The sequence below is a fragment of the Saccoglossus kowalevskii genome, chromosome 19 (genome assembly GCF_978046115.1).
Source record: "Saccoglossus kowalevskii chromosome 19, keSacKowa6.1, whole genome shotgun sequence".
NCBI classification, from domain to species: Eukaryota; Metazoa; Hemichordata; class Enteropneusta; family Harrimaniidae; genus Saccoglossus; species Saccoglossus kowalevskii.
In genome coordinates, this window is record NC_140659.1 from 22,340,444 (window position 1) to 22,358,594 (window position 18,151).

Below are 18,151 nucleotides of genomic sequence, written 5' to 3' on the forward strand. Positions count from 1 at the left end.
TTTCAACATGTTTTACAGTATTAAAAGTGATGCCATTCAATGGTTCAAATCGACCACTGTGTTTGATTGCGTTGCTGTGCGTAATTCATTGATAGTCGACCAAAGATCAAAACTATATCGACGTTTTGAAAAGCTATCCTGTCATCAATTTAGGTCGTGGAAGTGCGTCGTCGTTAGAGGGCGCGCTTCATGAGGAAAAGTGGCGTGAACATCATTTATGTCAACAAATTTGGAATATTGCTAAATACCTGACATTCCACGACGGTGGTACGCTAACTAAAAAATGAATTCGGGACATGCATAGAATTAAAATTCTTGACGTTATAGGAAAAGTCCAGGATAACCACATAATGCTTCCAGATGAAAGAGCTCTACAATTGTAGGGAGAAAATTACAGTTTCTATATCACTTTTCATTCTTTAGTTATTCAAGACAAGATTCATAGTAATATAGATTTTCTCTAGCAAAGGATTGTGGGTAAAGTATGACATCAGAGCCATGTTGTATAAAAATAAACTAATTTCAAACTATGGCGCCATCAGTCGTAAATTACATTCACCTACCATTAATGTTGTTTGTCTGAAATCCCTCTTTACTATATATGCTCACAAAAAAACTGTATCTAAAAATGCAAACACAAACGCTGTGTCTGATCCAAAGCGCATTTTTGGTATATTGTCTTAAGATGTTTTAAAAGGAGTTCAATTAGAAGTTGGTTTACAACGTATTACCACTAAATGGCATGAATCTGTAAAGATAAACTAAAGAGAAAGATTAGCGTATAGAAGATTGCTACTGGAATTGTAAAAGATTGAATTTAAAAACAAACGATAATAATATCTCAGAGAATGACAAGTGTTCAACGAGAGTATGTGAACTCGATCGGCGGCGTGTTTCGGACACTTGGCATGCAGACACAATCCTTCAAGACTTGTCTTAACCTTTGTGGTGGTATTTTAGTCGTTTCTGATACATTTGAGGCCATTAAATCTGCTATTTTAAAACATTAGAATTTTTATTGACACAGAAGAGCTATGGTTCCTCCTATAGACTTGCGCAACACAAACATGAGACGCCAAACGGCATCGCAAATAAAAGTCAATAAAAGTACACCATTTTGATATAGCCGGCAGACACTATCCCCAATCGATAGTATGTTAATCAAACACTCACCAGCGAGAAAACCGTGACAAAAATGATCAGTTTGAAGTTATTTTCTCGGAATTTAGCTCGGTAAAGCGTACGTAACTCAAGTGACAACCATTTTCTTGAGACGAGGACAAAATTACCTGGCTAAATGTCGTCACTGTATTAAAACTTCCCACGGAAAGTGGAACAGCTAAAACGCCAGGAAATGGTCATCTGCTACTACATGTACTAGTATTTTGGACTTCGTGGTATTTACTGTTGTTATCTATTATCCTTGCATCATATGTGCATGATGAAAAGACATTTATTCGTACATATCTCTAAAAAAACTGTGGGTAATTCACCTGACGGGATGGGAGTATCCAACTAGTTATCGAGAATACTAGTTCCTTCTCCAGTCATATTGTCCTCGTTCGAAGAAAATGGCTTCCGCCGGATTGTGTATGTGGTTCAGATAACCAAATCCCGGGAAAAAGAACATCAAACTAATGGTTTTTGTCACGGTTTTTGTATGGTGAGAGTTTTAATAAACATATTATCGATTGGCGTTAGCTTCGATGGTGGAATGCGAGAAATGTTCTGCTTTTCTCGACTTTTATTTGCGTTGCCAATCTATGGGAGGAACCATAGGCCTTCTGTGTCGATAAAAATCCTGATGTCTGAAAATAACAAATTTAAAGACATGACTAAAATACCACCACAAAGACTAAAGACCTACACAAGAATAACTATGGCCCCACAGCTAGACGTGTTCAGATACAATATGGATTTTTCTCAAAGTATTTTTCGCCAGACGGCAATCCTGAATACGGTTAGAACTATCACTCCCGGTTTCACGTGACTCTCGGCTGTTCGTTATACTGCGAGTACTGACCGTATGTGTCTTACTATATCTGTTGTTCACATGCATTGGACCTAACAAATATTGGCGTGCTCTATCACAACTTTTTTTTTGTATTTCGACACCGTTAAATAATTATTGATTTAAAAACACGTCATCAACTTTTCGGGTTGTTTACCCTGTTCGATATTATCATTTTTTTTTTCAAACAACAATGCAAAAATTAAAAATTTTTGAGCTACTTTCTCATGAATGACCGTTTAAACTATATTTCTTAAACAAACAATAATATTCATGACAAATTTCTGATAGTACGTGTCATCCATATTATAACTATTGATTGATGACCACATGCTACCAAACTTCTGAAACATAAATGGTAAATGGTAAACATCGCCATTTTTAGAGTTGTTTGACATTTGTTTGTGAGAAAAAGTAGTTCGGTTACCATATATATTTACCCGGGGTCTTATGGATAATAACACAATATATGATAACTGTCCGGTCCAAGTACAGGCTTCAATCAAGATCCTTTCAAAGTTATATCTATTGGATAGATTTTTCTCAGTGATTTTGGCCTCCCAGGTCGATCTTTTTTTGCGTCCAACCCCAGGTAGGATTTGAAATCGGGACCCCGTGTCGTTCAAGTTCATGATGGGCGGGCAGTACAATAGCCACTACGCTACTGGTGGTCTGACATATGGATATACAGTCAGTACAGCTCAATCTGTCTTAATGAACACCCCTGATTGTTGGACTCTTACGGTATAACTAAAATATTTATCGTGCCAACGCAGGAGTAGCCGTGTTGCAGAAGATACTCGGGCCACACCGTACTACCACGACAGCGATTACAGCGCCCCCTGTGGCAGTAATCTTATAACAAAGTTCAGAACTCTTCATCTTTCACCCATTCATACTAGAAATGTATTGGAAGTCAATTAAAAACCGATCAAGGAAGTATACTCATAAATCTTCGTCTTTGGATTACTCTTTATTAGTCACGACTAAGTTATGAAATATGTCCTGGGAATCGTGTTAGTATGTAAACCACGAATGCTTTTATTCCTATGGGTAGTGTGGAAAATGTAAACTTTTATTGAAGCAAGTTTTTGGCTGAATCCCATGTCTGCTCACAAACAAGACCTGAAACATACAGTATACAAACCGTTCGGCGATCACCAAAATAGATCTAGAGCCATATACAGGTACACAATCGGTGTAAAATCCACAAAAGTTACAAGAAAACAATCAGATAAAGAAGGGATTACGTCCGAAGTAATCGTATTCGGTTAGCTAAGATAAACATCTCGAGTCGTCACACTTCACCGGCGAGAAGTGGAAGAAAGTATGCGTAAACACACGTGTTGTGGCATTCACGCCCACCGAGCCAGGTGTATCTCAATGACTGCCCGTGAATGCAGAAATAGTTGCAAACTAAACCTAAGTGACTAACTTGCTACTTGTCAAAGCTAAGCATTTGCCGCCGGCGGTCCAATTTCCGTCCGTTCGCGTGCCATGTTGCCGGAGTCACGCCTGAACCACAGTAAACACATTCCACGGTATAATGACGAGTCGCGTTAGGTCACTAATGCTACTGTAACGCACAGTATATCGTCGAGATATTTGTTTATTAGAAATAAATACTCTAATAACACGGCGAGTACTTGATGTGGTGACTGGACTCGGAGTTCCTTCACTAAAACCTTATTTTTGAGTTTTCTCTTTCTTTTTTTAGTTCCATGGACTATTGAGTTAGAGTACTACCATACCTTCCACGCTAGCGGGCAACTTGTAATTTGCTTACACACACTCTCACGGGTGTGCATTTGATCCGACACAAAATATGCAACTGTCCTCAGAACATGCGATTTAACAAATAATATTGGGTAGGTTCGTCTGAAACGATGGCTATATGTCCGTTCCAACTCGGTTTCAACACACAGATGTAAATCGAACTCGTTTGGTTGGCCCATGGAGCACTATGGTTGGCCTTGTTAGACTTTTTCGCAACTCGTAAAATTTCTGCCATAATACAATCCAGGAAATAAACTCAGGGTCAATTTTGTTACTAAAGTTTACGCACATAACTGTTTCCGAACATTAAGTTTATTATTAGTACCAAAACAACATCGCTACTTGTAACTCCGAAATCGTACGGCGGATAATGTTGCTTTGGTAATAAGCCAGTAGTGTGAAAATAGTGTCAACACAAGAGGTCACGCACATTCCTCGGCGTTTGAATTACATCACCGTGACGACCGCATTCTGGTCTGAATCGGAACAGAAACAAAAAATGCCGATCTTGGTACGACGTGACATACCGGTGGCTGACGTGCCATCGTCGCTATAGACTGAACGCAGTATAAATAGAACGATTGTCCGTACACGTGCTATGGGAGGGCAAACGGCGGGAATACCGAGTATTCTTTGCGTGTAGGTTGTAAACAATCTGTGTCCAATCAGCTCAGCTGTTGTGTTCATGGGAGGGGAATCCCGGGATCTGACAGGTTAACACGGTTAATAGTTTTATACCACGTATGGTTTTATTAATTATCAAAATAATATGGGTTTTATGACGATATTTGTGAAGAATTGTCAGTGTTAAATATTGAGAATTTTTTTAAAGATGTTATCAAACGTATATTATGATGTGTGTAAAGGTTTAAAATTATATCATTTAAATATAATCACTAACCACATTACTGTGCCAGTTCCTGGGTATCCCCAGTTTTGACAGATAATGTTTGTCCCACTTCCACAGTTTATGTTTATCGTTCCGCGTATTAGAACTACTTTTTACCTGTGGAAGTTATTGCGTGATTTATAAACTTCAAAATTGGTGCAGCGATCAAATTCACTGACTGCTTATACTGGGGGACTCAAAGTTGAAATCGAATCGATTGCCGTGTTGTGACAGTAACTAAATACGGCGCTCAGTCATTCGGACGTGTAATCTACGACTTGGTGTTTTTTAAAAACTCGCGGGGTCGGAGCACTTCGCGGACTGATATTTCAATCAATTAGCAAAAGTTGTACGTAACAGAAGTTGATAGCATGTCTATATCCAGATCTTTCAGCGATCGAAGTTGAAGTGTGTGTGTGGGACTTTGTAAAACGCCGTGATTGTATCTCATCGCTGAGCAAAAAACACAATCGGCCACACAGGATTTTCTTATACTAGGACCAGTTGGCAGCCTCATCGGCAGCAACACGGTCATCATAGACTCTAGTTTTGCACACAGTCTTGGGAAGAAAATGGTGACGGAGGCGAACGACGATTCCGGCAGGGAAAGGGAATATAAGCACGCGAAATCGTTATTGGGAATTTCATGTTTAGGTATTTTATGCGTTGTCTTTAGTTTTACCGCTGCTGTGTGCGTGTATTTTATACTAGACTCTCGACTACTGGGAATCGAAAAGCGTGTTTCCAACCTGGAGATAGAGGACCACCAGAGGATAGAGGCATATTTAGACAACCGCCTCGATCAACTCCTATCAGAGGTAAACTTTCAAAGTTATTTCTCAATTCACTCTCACCTCTTACACTAGCAGCTAGTGTTTTGTAAACATTACTTTCTGCATTGTTCGCGCACTGTTAATAATATTGTTGGGCCTTGCCTTTTTGTAATTCGAACTTGTTGTTTCTTGATTTTTTTTGGTAGCGGCTCGAGGATCATTTGGCGAAGACAAGGCAAAAAAGGCAGCTCCAAGGAGAAACATATTTGGAGAAAGAGAAATGCCTTTGCCCTGCAGGTCTGTTGTTATGCTCAAGTTGCTTGTTTTTATACGAGCGGATGAGATTTGTGAAGAGAGGGGTATGTGAAAGTGTTGTTGAAGTGTGAAGCGCCGATTTCTCCTATAAACTGCGCGATTGACGCGTTCATCGGAGCGAAAACTTAGCATTGAAGTGTAGCTTTTCTCCATGCACGAACGATAAAGCGCGTGAAATTATCGGAAATAGCCGGTGTTGTATTGTGCTGCATTGTTCTGCTTATTTGTCCGGCTCTCCCACTCGCTGTTTACTGTGCCCGATTACTCTTAGTAGCAGAGTATCTTCTCTTTGATCGGAGTATGCCAACCGCGAAGACCTTATCTTTGCTTACATGCCTGGGAAGCCCTCCACTATTACTACCGTGATACTGCGCGGTCGAGTATGCGCCTAAATTTCAACACACTTCGTTTAGAGTACAGTATCTTTTGATGGAATGTAATTACACCTCATTGCGCTTAGATTATACACCAGATCGTTTACAAATGTGAGTTTTCCCGTGAAATTGCTCGGTATTATTAGCTTCCATTTCCATGCCCTTGAATGGTTGAATTCCTTTGCAAAGGCGCTAACACCTCCTCGAGTCCTGGTAATAACTTGTGTCAAGAGCCGATCACAAATCCTTTTTCAGTTGGAGTGCGGAAGAGTTCCCTTTCCTCCCTTTCTCCAAAGATGAATGGAAGAAGTGACAAACGTTCAATGAACGGGGGCAAGGCAACTCGCACACTACACCCGCAAAGTTAAATACATGCCCTTTTCAAAACACCAAAGCATAGTTTGGTTGAGTGGACTGCTTTTTATTCGCGCAGACGAGGCTACACCCGACCAGCGATTCGAGTGTCATGTTTTTTGCGTTCGATGATAGAGGTGGTCAGTCCTATTTCATATCCATTTCTCTCTCACCCCACTTAAGTCTGTTTGTCCCATTCTTTGGATTTCTCAGACTACTACTAGTACTTTTGCTCTTCGCTTTGTCCCCCAACAGTGACTGAAAGTACACTGATATATGAATGGAAAACCTTCTAGTAATCTCTACTTTCGTGACAAGACCCTCTTTTAATTAACTGTAACTGTCAGTGTTGCAGTCACAGCAGATACCTTCTATTCTGCGTACACACAATTACTGTTCCGCCAGTCATCTCTGTCAAATACAGAGCTTTAATTTAAATTTAATTCTTTGAAAATATTTTGAATTTATAGCATGTCATTTCCAGGTTCAATTTTAATTTTACAAGAGATAACTTTTGTATCTATTGTATTGTCACAAAATTATGCGGCAGTGAAAATTTCACTTTTTTATCCATGGTTCTGTAAATCACTTATTTTTACTAAATTCTTAGTAAGATTTGTCTTGTAAGATGTTCTTAAAGTAGTATATATTTTCTCAGTAGAATATACAACTGTTGCCATGGGCTACCAGTAATTAAATCAGGGCTTGAACAAAATTAATTAAAATAAACATGAATATCACTTATGTAATTGCATCATTGTTCTCCTTGGCACTGGCAGGTTAATATGGTTAATGCCACTAATTACGTTAGGAATACATTTTAATCCTGTTTTCAAGGAGTTAATCCTGTGAAACATTCTGATCTGTGCGGCAAAAATATGTTATGCCTTCCCTTGAAAAGTTTAATCTTAGACATTTTTTTTAATTGTCCATTATTATTAATTATCTGTAAAAAAAGTGTGAATGTTTAAAACTAATTATCAAATGGGTTGTATTTATATTTATTTAAATGCACACTATTTAAATCTAATGCATATTCAAATTTAATTATAGAACATAGTGTATCTTCATACATAAAGCAGTAAATTTGAAACCTAGGGAATGTTCCAAAAATAAACTCGGTCAATATTTCTGCTTCTGCATTCCTTTTAAATCAAGTGAATAAGAATAATCTATTAAAACGTCTTTCATATGCAAATTGGTCACATTCAATATTTTTTCAGGGGACACTCAGTGAAGCACTGTTTCATTGTGTGCGGGTATTACCACACAAGTTGATGAAATAAATGCAATTCATTGTCGCATTTCGACAACTCGTAGTGCCCCTACATTTTGAGAGAACTCTGACCTTACCCAAGCTGATTGTATAATTAGGAGCAACTTTACAAGATAGAAATAGATGAACTTCTAAAATAGTTTGGTAATCAATGTGATTTATGAACTTGGCCTTTTAGGGGTGAAGGTGTAATTCTGTCATCCAGAACAAGACAACACGCATCCTTTTCTAAAACTAACAGCATCTTGTTCTAAAACTAATGCTCACTTTTATTTTGTGAATTAGAGCTTCCACTTATATGGCTTGTCACTTTATTTTGCCTGAGTATATTTTGAGTACAACATGAATAAATACTATGCTAGATGGTATGAAGAGTGTACTGCATTGTGTATATCGGAATTGCAGGCGGCGCTAGAACCATGGTACTTTGACCTCTGTCTGGGTGCCTACAGCTGTTGTTATATTTCTAGCTGCCCAGCCAGGTTTTATTATGATAGAGAGAAATTTTGTGATATGCTTTGGTATTCAGATTCCTATATGATCTGATGCACGAATTACGTTTTAAGCACAATACAATCTTGTGTTATGACATGCATGCTGTGAAATACTGCATTGAGTCGAATAGCAGGACGATACATTGAATTCTTATTCTATGTCTAGTTCTTTATAGTTGATTGTTACTAGTATATTGGTACATTGATGCTATAAACTGTTCACTTTTCACGATTTTAGGATTCTCGATTTAGCCATTCGTGCGAATTCTCTGATGTTACATTTTCTAGGACACCATATACATTTTCAGTAATAACAAATTTTGCAATTTTTACTGATTTGCAAAAATTTCTCACACATAAAATAAAAATGGTTTAATATTGTTATTCTTCTTTAAGACCCATGCAAAGATGTGTGTAGTTACACCGCCCCCAAATTAACAATACAAGTATTGATAATTAAGAATTCATTCTTAAATGGGAACACTCTTTGATAATGAGCAAGAAAATGTTGATTTATTGATTTCAAATCAATAGAAGATGCAGTGATTTGATGTAGAGTTCTTACCAGGAGAAAAACCTAAGAGCAGTGATTCTCCCTCGACCTGGCAGACTACTGTAGCTCTATGCCAAACTAATTATTGAATTTTGAATTCTTTCTCTTCTTTTGATCAATTTAAAAAATAAACACCTTCCTGGGAGTAATGATTGGAGTTGAACTTTAATTTGCAATCAGAGATCAATCATGAAGCTTTATTGAAGTCTATTTCATATGATATCCGTCAAGTTCTGGGTTTTTATCACTTCAACATTAAATTTTCAAAGGTATCATTATGCATGCCGTTATTTGTGCAATCAAATTTCATTTGCTAGAAATACATTGCCATGGAGACGGTGTTTTTCCCCACTCATTTTGATAATCGATGGAGGCTATAGTCTTCCAATAGACATCATATCACTTCACATAGAGATTTACCAGTGTTCCAAATTACTGCAGCCAGTAATATTCAGAACTAGTAAGAAAACTTATATACTTGTCACAATTATATAACTTCCCATAATCTTAAATTATTTGATTGGAATATTTAAAAATGAATTATTACAATTAAAACTTGGTTCAGTCTTGGATGTGTCAGCTTTGATAATAGTAATAGTAATTTATATCATACCAGTGTATGAGGATACGCATGTACATACCTAGTACAATACAGTTGCAAAACACAAAAGGTTATGAATAATAATTAAAATATGAAAAAATTAAATAAACTAATGCAATATGTAAAAACCCACACCCTCATAATAATGCAGTAGCTGGTCTTTTTTAAACAATCTTCCCTCAAAGTAAAACAGTTATGAATGTATTTAATGTTTAATTGCATGTTAAGTATGTTTGTGGAGATAATTGTACCAGTTTTGTTGAGTGCTCACAATGCACACAAAAAATAGTCTTCATCTTCAATTTGATCTTTTACATTAATTTACATATGTGTGCTTTACATTTTTACAACTCATTCAGTTGACAAATGAATGTCTATTTCAGAAATATGTTACTTGTTAAGGATAATATCATGAATATTCTGCTTAATTTTTATGTGTGTGCAAAAGTATTGGCACAGAGAAACATTATTCCTGTGTAGTGCATCATCGCATGTTCTCATTTTCAGCTGTGCTCATGCATCTTGAATATGAAATAAAAATGCACTGTTTTTCAAAGAGCATGTAGCTACTCAAAGTTTGATTTTTTAATTCTGACTTTTTTCCTGAATTCAAAGAGGGTAACTGGCTCCCAGCAGTCACCATGATGCAAGCAATGCATCGCCATAGTTACTTATAAGTGCTTTATAAGAAATAACACTGAATAAAAGATGTTTTGAACTTTTACCAGTGCTGGGAGTGACCACTGGGTTAATGGTACAGTCTATTCTGAGTAGCCATAGTGATAGTAGAGAAAATACTTCACTCACTTGTACAGCAGTAGCAATGGCAGAGGGGCAATTAACACTCATTCACTCACTTGTATGACTCACTATGGTGAGTAGCAGTGACGATGGCAAAGGAGTAACACTTGGTTACTCACTTGTATGGCTCACTATGGCGAGTAGCACTTGTATGACTCACTATGGTGAGTAGCAGTAGTGATGGCAGAGGGGTAACACTTGGTTACTCACTTGTATGGCTCACTATGGCGAGTAGCAGTGACGATGGCAGAGGGGTAACACTTGGTTACTCACTTGTATGGCTCACTATGGCGAGTAGCAGTGACGATGGCAGAGGGGTAACACTTGGTTACTCACTTGTATGTCTCACTATGGCGAGTAGCAGTGACGATGGCAGAAGGGTAACACTCGGTTACTCACTTGTATGTCTCACTATGGCGAGTAGCAGTAGTGATGGCAGAGGGGCAATTAACACTCATTCACTCACTTGTATGGCTCACTATGGTTTACTGTGTGAGTAGTAGTACATGTATATAAGTGATATGAGAGAGGAGACCTGATACTCTGTATGCCTCACTATGGTTTACTGTGAGTATAGCAGTAGTGATGGCAGAGGGGTCACCTCACATACTTGAATGGCTCACTGTTGGTGGCCCAGTTCCCAATCTATGGTCTGTGTCTTAAGACATACAGGTATTTCAAAAATGTCTGGTACAGTATTGGTGATGATAGTCAACCTTGAAAGACTGTCAGAGGCCATGATATCCTTCCTGTCATGGATCTGACAGTGCCCTTATCTGACAGGAATTCACTAATTATTACAAACATGGTTTGCAAATTAACCTTCAGAGTAAAAAATAATTAAAGATACCTTTCTATGCTCAAGTTAAACATGGTTTCTAAAAATAACTGATGTTAACTTGCGCAGTAATTAACAGCATGTACGTAACGAATAATGATATTTCTCTTTGCGTAACTAAACTGGTAAAGTAAGCCCATGATATTTACTACAAATCTCAAATAAATTCCCCAATTAAACGTTTTCTCTTTTAGAAAACTGTTAAACTGGTACTAGTATACATGCTGTGTTTTCCATTCTTAACAAGGAACCCATGATATTTACCACAACTCTCAAATACATTCCACATTTCTTTTAGAAAACTGTTCAACTGACAATGGGTACTACTGGTAGTATACAAGCTGTGTTTTCAGTTCTTAGCTTGCTAAATGATATAAAATTATGTCTGGCTTTTTCTTGATGTGTATTTCATTGGATGCTAACGTATATAATTTTAAAAGTGCATATTCTGTTGAAATTTATTTTAAAATACATTAATATTTTGTCTTAGTTGTTAATTGCAAGTGTATGTGTTCAAACCATTTTTCCAAACCTAATACGGAGCGTGTTTGGAAGGCAGAGCAGACTGTACTCAGATTTATGCTGCTGACTGATAAGTTGGCTCCGGAAATCGATCCCCGGAACCTCCCTGGTGTGAGGCGAACATGCTAACCACTGCACCATCGCCCAGGTTGTGTCGTAATTTTTACTAGTGGCCAGCCAGCATCAACGAAATGTAGATTTTGAGTTGAGTTGCTGCCCTATACTTATTAGACAAAATGTTATTCCAATGCCATCACATGTCAAGAGCAAGGTTGTAGAAGTGAATAATTTTGCAACAGATGTACTTGCAGGATTAAAAAAAAATGTGAAAAATAACATAATACAAAAGATTTAAAGTTAATGATATAAAGAATAATGTCCCATAATGCCATGTCCAGTCCCAGGGATTTTCACTCTCCTCTTTAAGTGTTGTTTAGTTGTGAGAAATAAAACAAAGGATTACGTTTTGTGAGAAAAACAGACATATTTTAATTGAACACGGCTTAAATATTGGCAGCTAGTAGCTGTCATCTCAAGTGTCTGCTAGATCTCCTTATCCTGGCCTTCAAAACCTATACTGCTATCACTTGCAAGGTTGCAAAAACTATAAACATCCAAACTACTTATGACAATTTCTTGTTCTTCATCAGCACTTGTTCAAGTATAATATAGTCCTACAGGCCACAGTCATTACTTGATTCATAGCATCACTTAAAGGGACATATGCCATCCTTTTTAGCATAAATTAGTCCATATTCCGACATTTATGATATATGATGCATGTAATAAGGAAATAATATAGAAAATTGTCCATCCATTCTTTTATTATAGTTATTTTGTAAGTTATTTTCGTTCCTATCACAGAATGTTTTTCTAGGATTTCAAAATTCACTCGAAAGCATATTATTGGTTTAACTATTACCTAGCATTGTTGCTATAGGGAACGGAGGGGCTTCTGTAGGTCTAGAATCAACATTAGAGATCTTGGCAAGTGCCGAAACGTGTGTGTGTGAGCAGTCAGGGCTGAGTCTACATGTGCCGAAAAAAAAAATCGATGTTGGTCCCGATTGATGCTCTCAAATCTGGGCATATGCTGAGTAGGTCTCAATGAGGGTCCGGACTAACATGAACCCAATTGTTGTAATTTCTCGCCAAACATAAAGGATTAACAATTTTGGCACGTGCCCAGATGTTCATCAACAAAACTATGTATATTTCACATTTCACTTTGCTTCAGTGCGTGCAAGCGCTTCCATGACGCAAGTAACGAGAATTAGAGAAATTAGGGATGAAAATGTGCGACCACACTAAATGCTAATCTAAGTATATTCTGAGGGAATGAACCCAAATTTTCATATATTTGTTTGCTCATTACATGTACTAAGTAGGAAAAGTTGTTTGTTCAAATTTGAGTAAAGCCAGTATATAGCAGTCTGACTGTCTGGGGATTTACAGAAATGATGTCATTTTTTCCTAACAATTTACATGTTTTTCATTGATAACCAATATAATCATGACTGATGCAGGGTATTTCATTCTTTTCATTGATTTTATTGACATTTTAAAAGTGGAAAGCTTTCAAAGAAATGAGGTTTTGGCTAGCTGAACTTTAACTGTGATACTGTATTCACTCTATTAGAAGTGCAACTCTATTAGAAGCTCACATAAACCAAACAAATGTATTTATTGTATGTTGAATCATTATAATAATTATTATAATATAGATTATTTTCCTCATAGATCCTCTGCCTTGCACTAAAAATAGAAAAAAAATATATATCATTTATTTTAAAATCTGAAGGTCCAAGTCAGGTCCCACCGTCCCAGTCATCTCAAATATAGTGTATGTAATTTTAGTATATGACAAACATGAGGTGAGACATTAGTGTCATTGTCTTTCATTCTTGTAATAAGAAAACAAAAAATAATCCCAAAAAAGAAAAGCAAAATGAATACATAAAACAGTAGCTGATTGACTAAAACTCAGTCATTGCTAATAAAAACAAATAGAAAAAAATGTTCTTTTTATTTACCATTATTGATTTCTAAACCAGAATGATTTTATGCCAGTTTTTATCAAATTCAGAAAGTATTAACTTAATATTGTGTTGAGTTTTATGGAATGTTTAGTGTGATGATCAATGTTTTTATGAAAATCAGAAAGTATCAAATATGAAGAATGATAAAAAACTCTAAATTTGGAGGAGTCAAATTTGACAATGGGGTGATAGGTCAAAGGTCAAATTTGAAAGTGGGTGATAGTGGTAGGAAACAATTGTTAAATGAGGATTGAGGGTCAAATGTTACAGTTAGGTGATAGGGTCAAAGGTCAAATTAGAAAGTGGGGGTGATATTGGTAGGAAACAATTGTCAAATGAGCATTAAGGGTCAATTGTAACAGTGGAGTGATAGGGTCAAATGTCAAATTTGACTAATTGTCAAATGAGCATTGAGGATCAAATGCAAAAGTGGGATGATAGGGTCAAAGGTCAAATTTGACAGTTGGGTGATAGTGGTAGGAAACTTATGCAAGAGCGGTGTGATGGGGTCATAGGTCAAACCTGGGAGTTGGGATTATGGGCTATAACTTCAATAGTGGGATAAATATATATACATGTAACTGTTTTTTAATGTCTTTAATTTGTAGGTACATTTACTGTGAGCAATCCTGCAAATTTCATAAGAGTTTTTCATTACATTTCTCATTATTATATTCCTAGAGGGACTTGTTTTTTTTTAAAGGACATTTGTGCCTTTAAAAGTGAAGGTGCTTACTTGGAGCGATACAGTCGTCACGCACCGAGTGTTTCGTATAAACAAACATGTATTTCCATGCTTTGTAGTTTGATTAACCAATCCAATGATTAATTTTATACATTTAAAATAAAAATCTATTTTTGAAATTTTCATTAACATAAACACGATCGATTGACCATTTATAAATATTTAACTGTTTTATCTTGTTCCTTAGTAAAATGACAATAAATGATGATTTAAAGTTGCATTGCTAATAGGGAAAATAGTCGGCATGTTATGTAATAATAGAATTTATCTGTGGTTTCATTCTGAAATATTAGATGTCATCAACTTGTGTGGCATGCCATGCAATTTCAGAGAATGATCTTTCATTCTTATTAGGTTTACGTAACAAATTGTAGTCTTGCTGGTTTATTGGCAGGTATCTGCCGAGTACCTTGGAAGTATGTAGAAATCCAATTATGCATGGGGCTTATTCGATCCACTTAAATTAGGGTAAAATACTAGAGATGTATTGGAACAAATCACTGATACTTTGTGGTGACTTTGTGGTGAATTTGTAGTGGTAGGTTATGTTGATGTATTTATGGTTCATGACCTTTGTAGATTTAGCCGCATTTTGAGATCGTTCCGAGCTACTATGAAGACAAATATTTGACGGTCTGAAAATGCAAGAATTAGAAAAAATATTTGATGATTCCGCCTCAGCTCATTATTACTTGAACCCGTATACTACGTACTGTAAAGGAAGTAATTGTAAGCTGCTTTTTATTTTTGACATATTTTGTTGATAGCTGAATAAAAAAAAAACACTTTGAATATGTCACAGATTTGTGAAACTGCAATATTTTTTTAAATAAATGTATTTGATAATGACCTGAAAGATTTTTCTTAAAATACCCCCCAGAAAGTACCAGGATGTGTGACCTTTGAGGTTGCCAATTATTGAAAACATTACTGCAATCATATGCTGTCATAATCAAATAATATCTATAATAGAGGGGATTGTTGTTGTCATGCCAATTAGTCACTGATATGGTTTTTGGCCCAAAAAAGGAAATTGCAAAACAGTTAAAGCGTTTGTGAATACAATATGTAATGTAAGGAAATGAAAATTGTTAATTTGCATATTGGTTGTCATGGCACTGAACATATTATGGGATATATGCCAGCTGAGATTCTACAAATTCTAGTTTTAGGTATTTATTAATTTCCTCTGTGACATGATTTTGTTTCTTAATTGTAATTATTACTTTTTTTAGCCTAATTATTATCAACTTTTGTAACTGTTTTTTTCACCCATAGCAATGTGAAATGTTTTGCTTTTACAAATAAACTTTCAAGTTTGCATTATATTGACGCTCTATGATATCTAATTATCACGTACATTACCAAATAAATCGTGACCAGCATTTTGATCCACCACGTAGGATTATTTTTTCTTGAACAACATTTTCTGATGGCAAAATATTGTTAACCCAATTTGGTTGTGAAAATTAGTTTGGTGATCATAAGTTTTATCTGGTATTTATGAATAAACATTGAAAATGTTGAAAATATTTTAATAGAAGCTAACAATCTAAAATAAATTATTGGAGAAAAAATTACCAATATATGGTAGTAAGTTAGTGATCGAAAATTATTTTCATGTGTGTAAAAGTAATTAACCAAGCCTCCTTTAAGAACTTGTAAGAGGATGTAACTTGTCTGATATGTGATTACTAGACAATCATGCATTTCTAGAAATACTCAAATGAGTTAGTTAGTATTTTAGTTAGTTAGTACGCGAGCACCGGTTCGAGTCACTCACGCAGTTCGTATTTACTATAATTAGACATAGTCTTTACCTTGCCGTTTATTCGGTGTTATTTGCTTACTTTAGTTAGTATCTTTGCTTATTTGCAAAGTGTGTACATGTTTTTGAATACATGATAACCACATTCATGTCAGTCTTTCCAATCAAACTTTATGCGTTGATTGCATTCTGTGATGTCGTTAGTTGTACTCGTATCTATGTGCATGTATGTTCGATTGACGTACATTTAATATTGAAATCGTATACCCTTGTGCATGGATATCTAAGTTGTGCATTCCCTTAACTTTTCCACAGCCAGACTTTCTTACCCAAATATTTCTCTCTCAGATTTTTTCATTTCTTGATGACCTCTCTCAGATTTTTTCATTTTGTAATGATATCTTTAATTCTCTAATTTTGGTGAATATTTTTGTCATTTTTGGTAAAAAGTGTTATTTTTGACTTGTTAAAAATCGCAGAGTCCAATTGCTTTGATATCATATACATAGATACTACAGGTAGATCTCTCTCAGATTTGTTCATTTGATGATGATGATGATATCTTCAATTCTCTAATTTTAATGAGTATTTTTGTCTTTTTTGAAAACTGCAAGTGTAATTGCTTTGATACTATACCTACTATATTGTTCATTTTCTAATGATACCAGTATCTTCAGTTTTTATTGCAATGTGCATTGCTAACAGCCGAGCTATCTCGGCTGACTCGGCTGCTTGTTTCTTATATTCTTCAATATCTAACCCTAATTTTGAAGCCAACAGACAAAATTTGATTTAATTTTCAGTTTTTCCTCAAAAAATTTGGCTATTTTTGCCCCAATCCTCTGAAGAAAATTTCAGACTATAAACAAACTATTTTTTGAATTTGTGCTGAAAAGAGGGAATTTGTTTGTGAAAAGGTTAAAATATTCTACAAACTTTTCCAGCCATTTGTTTGTCGTGCATAGTTCGGGAAGTATACGTGTATGCATCACTGCAAAAGTATGAAACATTTGATGTAATTTCAACTCCACATTTTGCCACCGTGCTAACCCTTTGAGATTTCACACTTGTTATAGAATACCATTTCACAATATTGGCGTCATCGTTAAACTATGTATACTGGTATTTGAGTGATAGTTTTCACTTCTCAGGTCGGTGTTGTGTTATGGAACATTGCATTGAAATGTAACCAAACATACGTCGTCTGAGTCGTAACTCCACGCTGCGTTCCTCACCAGAAATAGACGTATTCAATTTCTTAATTGATCCAATTCACACACGAAAATGGCATTGCTAGAAAAGTTTCATGTTTTTTTTTTATTCATAATTGATCATTTTTGGGACTTCTCGAATTCTTAATCTCTGTTTCAATATTTTCATAAAGTTTAAGTTTTGCATAAAATAATCGCTTCAAAGTAATGCAGTGGAGGAAAGAAACAAGTATTGGAAAAACAAGCATCAATGTTTTTTTTTTTTTTAAAAGAATTCAAGTGAAAAATTCATTAAACTTATCGTGTGAAAATACGCACGAGTCTCTTGACTTCATTACGGGTTCAAACAAAATTATTAAATCTTGACTTGCTTATAAACACAATAAAATTCTATCATTTCATTCATAGTTTTGAATCCAGTCTCAATTTAAAGACTATTCCACTAGAATAACTTGTGATAAAAAAAAACCCTTGTGAAGTGTTGGGTTATCAAACCTTGCAACTTTAAAGAGCTTCTCTAATGTAAAACTTCAGTGTCATTTGAAGGTTGTTATGGAAATTATAGTTGTTGCTCGGCAACTGGTCATGAATGATGCAAATTAATTAGGTGATTAGTCCCAATTCTTGGAGCTGCCACAGTTGACTTCTCAGACCACCAGAGAAAAAATATTAAATTCAAATTCTTTCCAATTAAATTGAAATTGTGGAATGTGAATGAAGTTAAAGACAGATACTTGCCTGGTGGATTTCTGTATTGATTTGTTTCTCTTTATTTCCTTCATGCAATGAAGTAAGCTTAGTTAAAACAAGA

General features: G+C 35.7%; 1 protein-coding gene across 5 annotated transcripts in view; it reads left to right on the forward strand.

Moving 5' to 3' along the window:
* The first annotated feature begins 5,023 nt into the window (after nt 1-5,023).
* The window catches only part of LOC100373263 (uncharacterized), a 113,608-nt gene continuing 100,480 nt past the window's right edge, over nt 5,024-18,151 (forward strand). For all 5 annotated transcript variants that reach the window (XM_078009181.2, XM_085493932.1, XM_085493933.1 and 2 more), the window contains exons 1-2: nt 5,024-5,494; nt 5,656-5,746. In XM_078009181.2, coding sequence (XP_077865307.1) covers nt 5,249-5,494; nt 5,656-5,746 — 337 coding nt within the window. In that variant the 5' untranslated portion in view covers nt 5,024-5,248. The remainder of the gene's footprint in view (nt 5,495-5,655; nt 5,747-18,151) is intronic.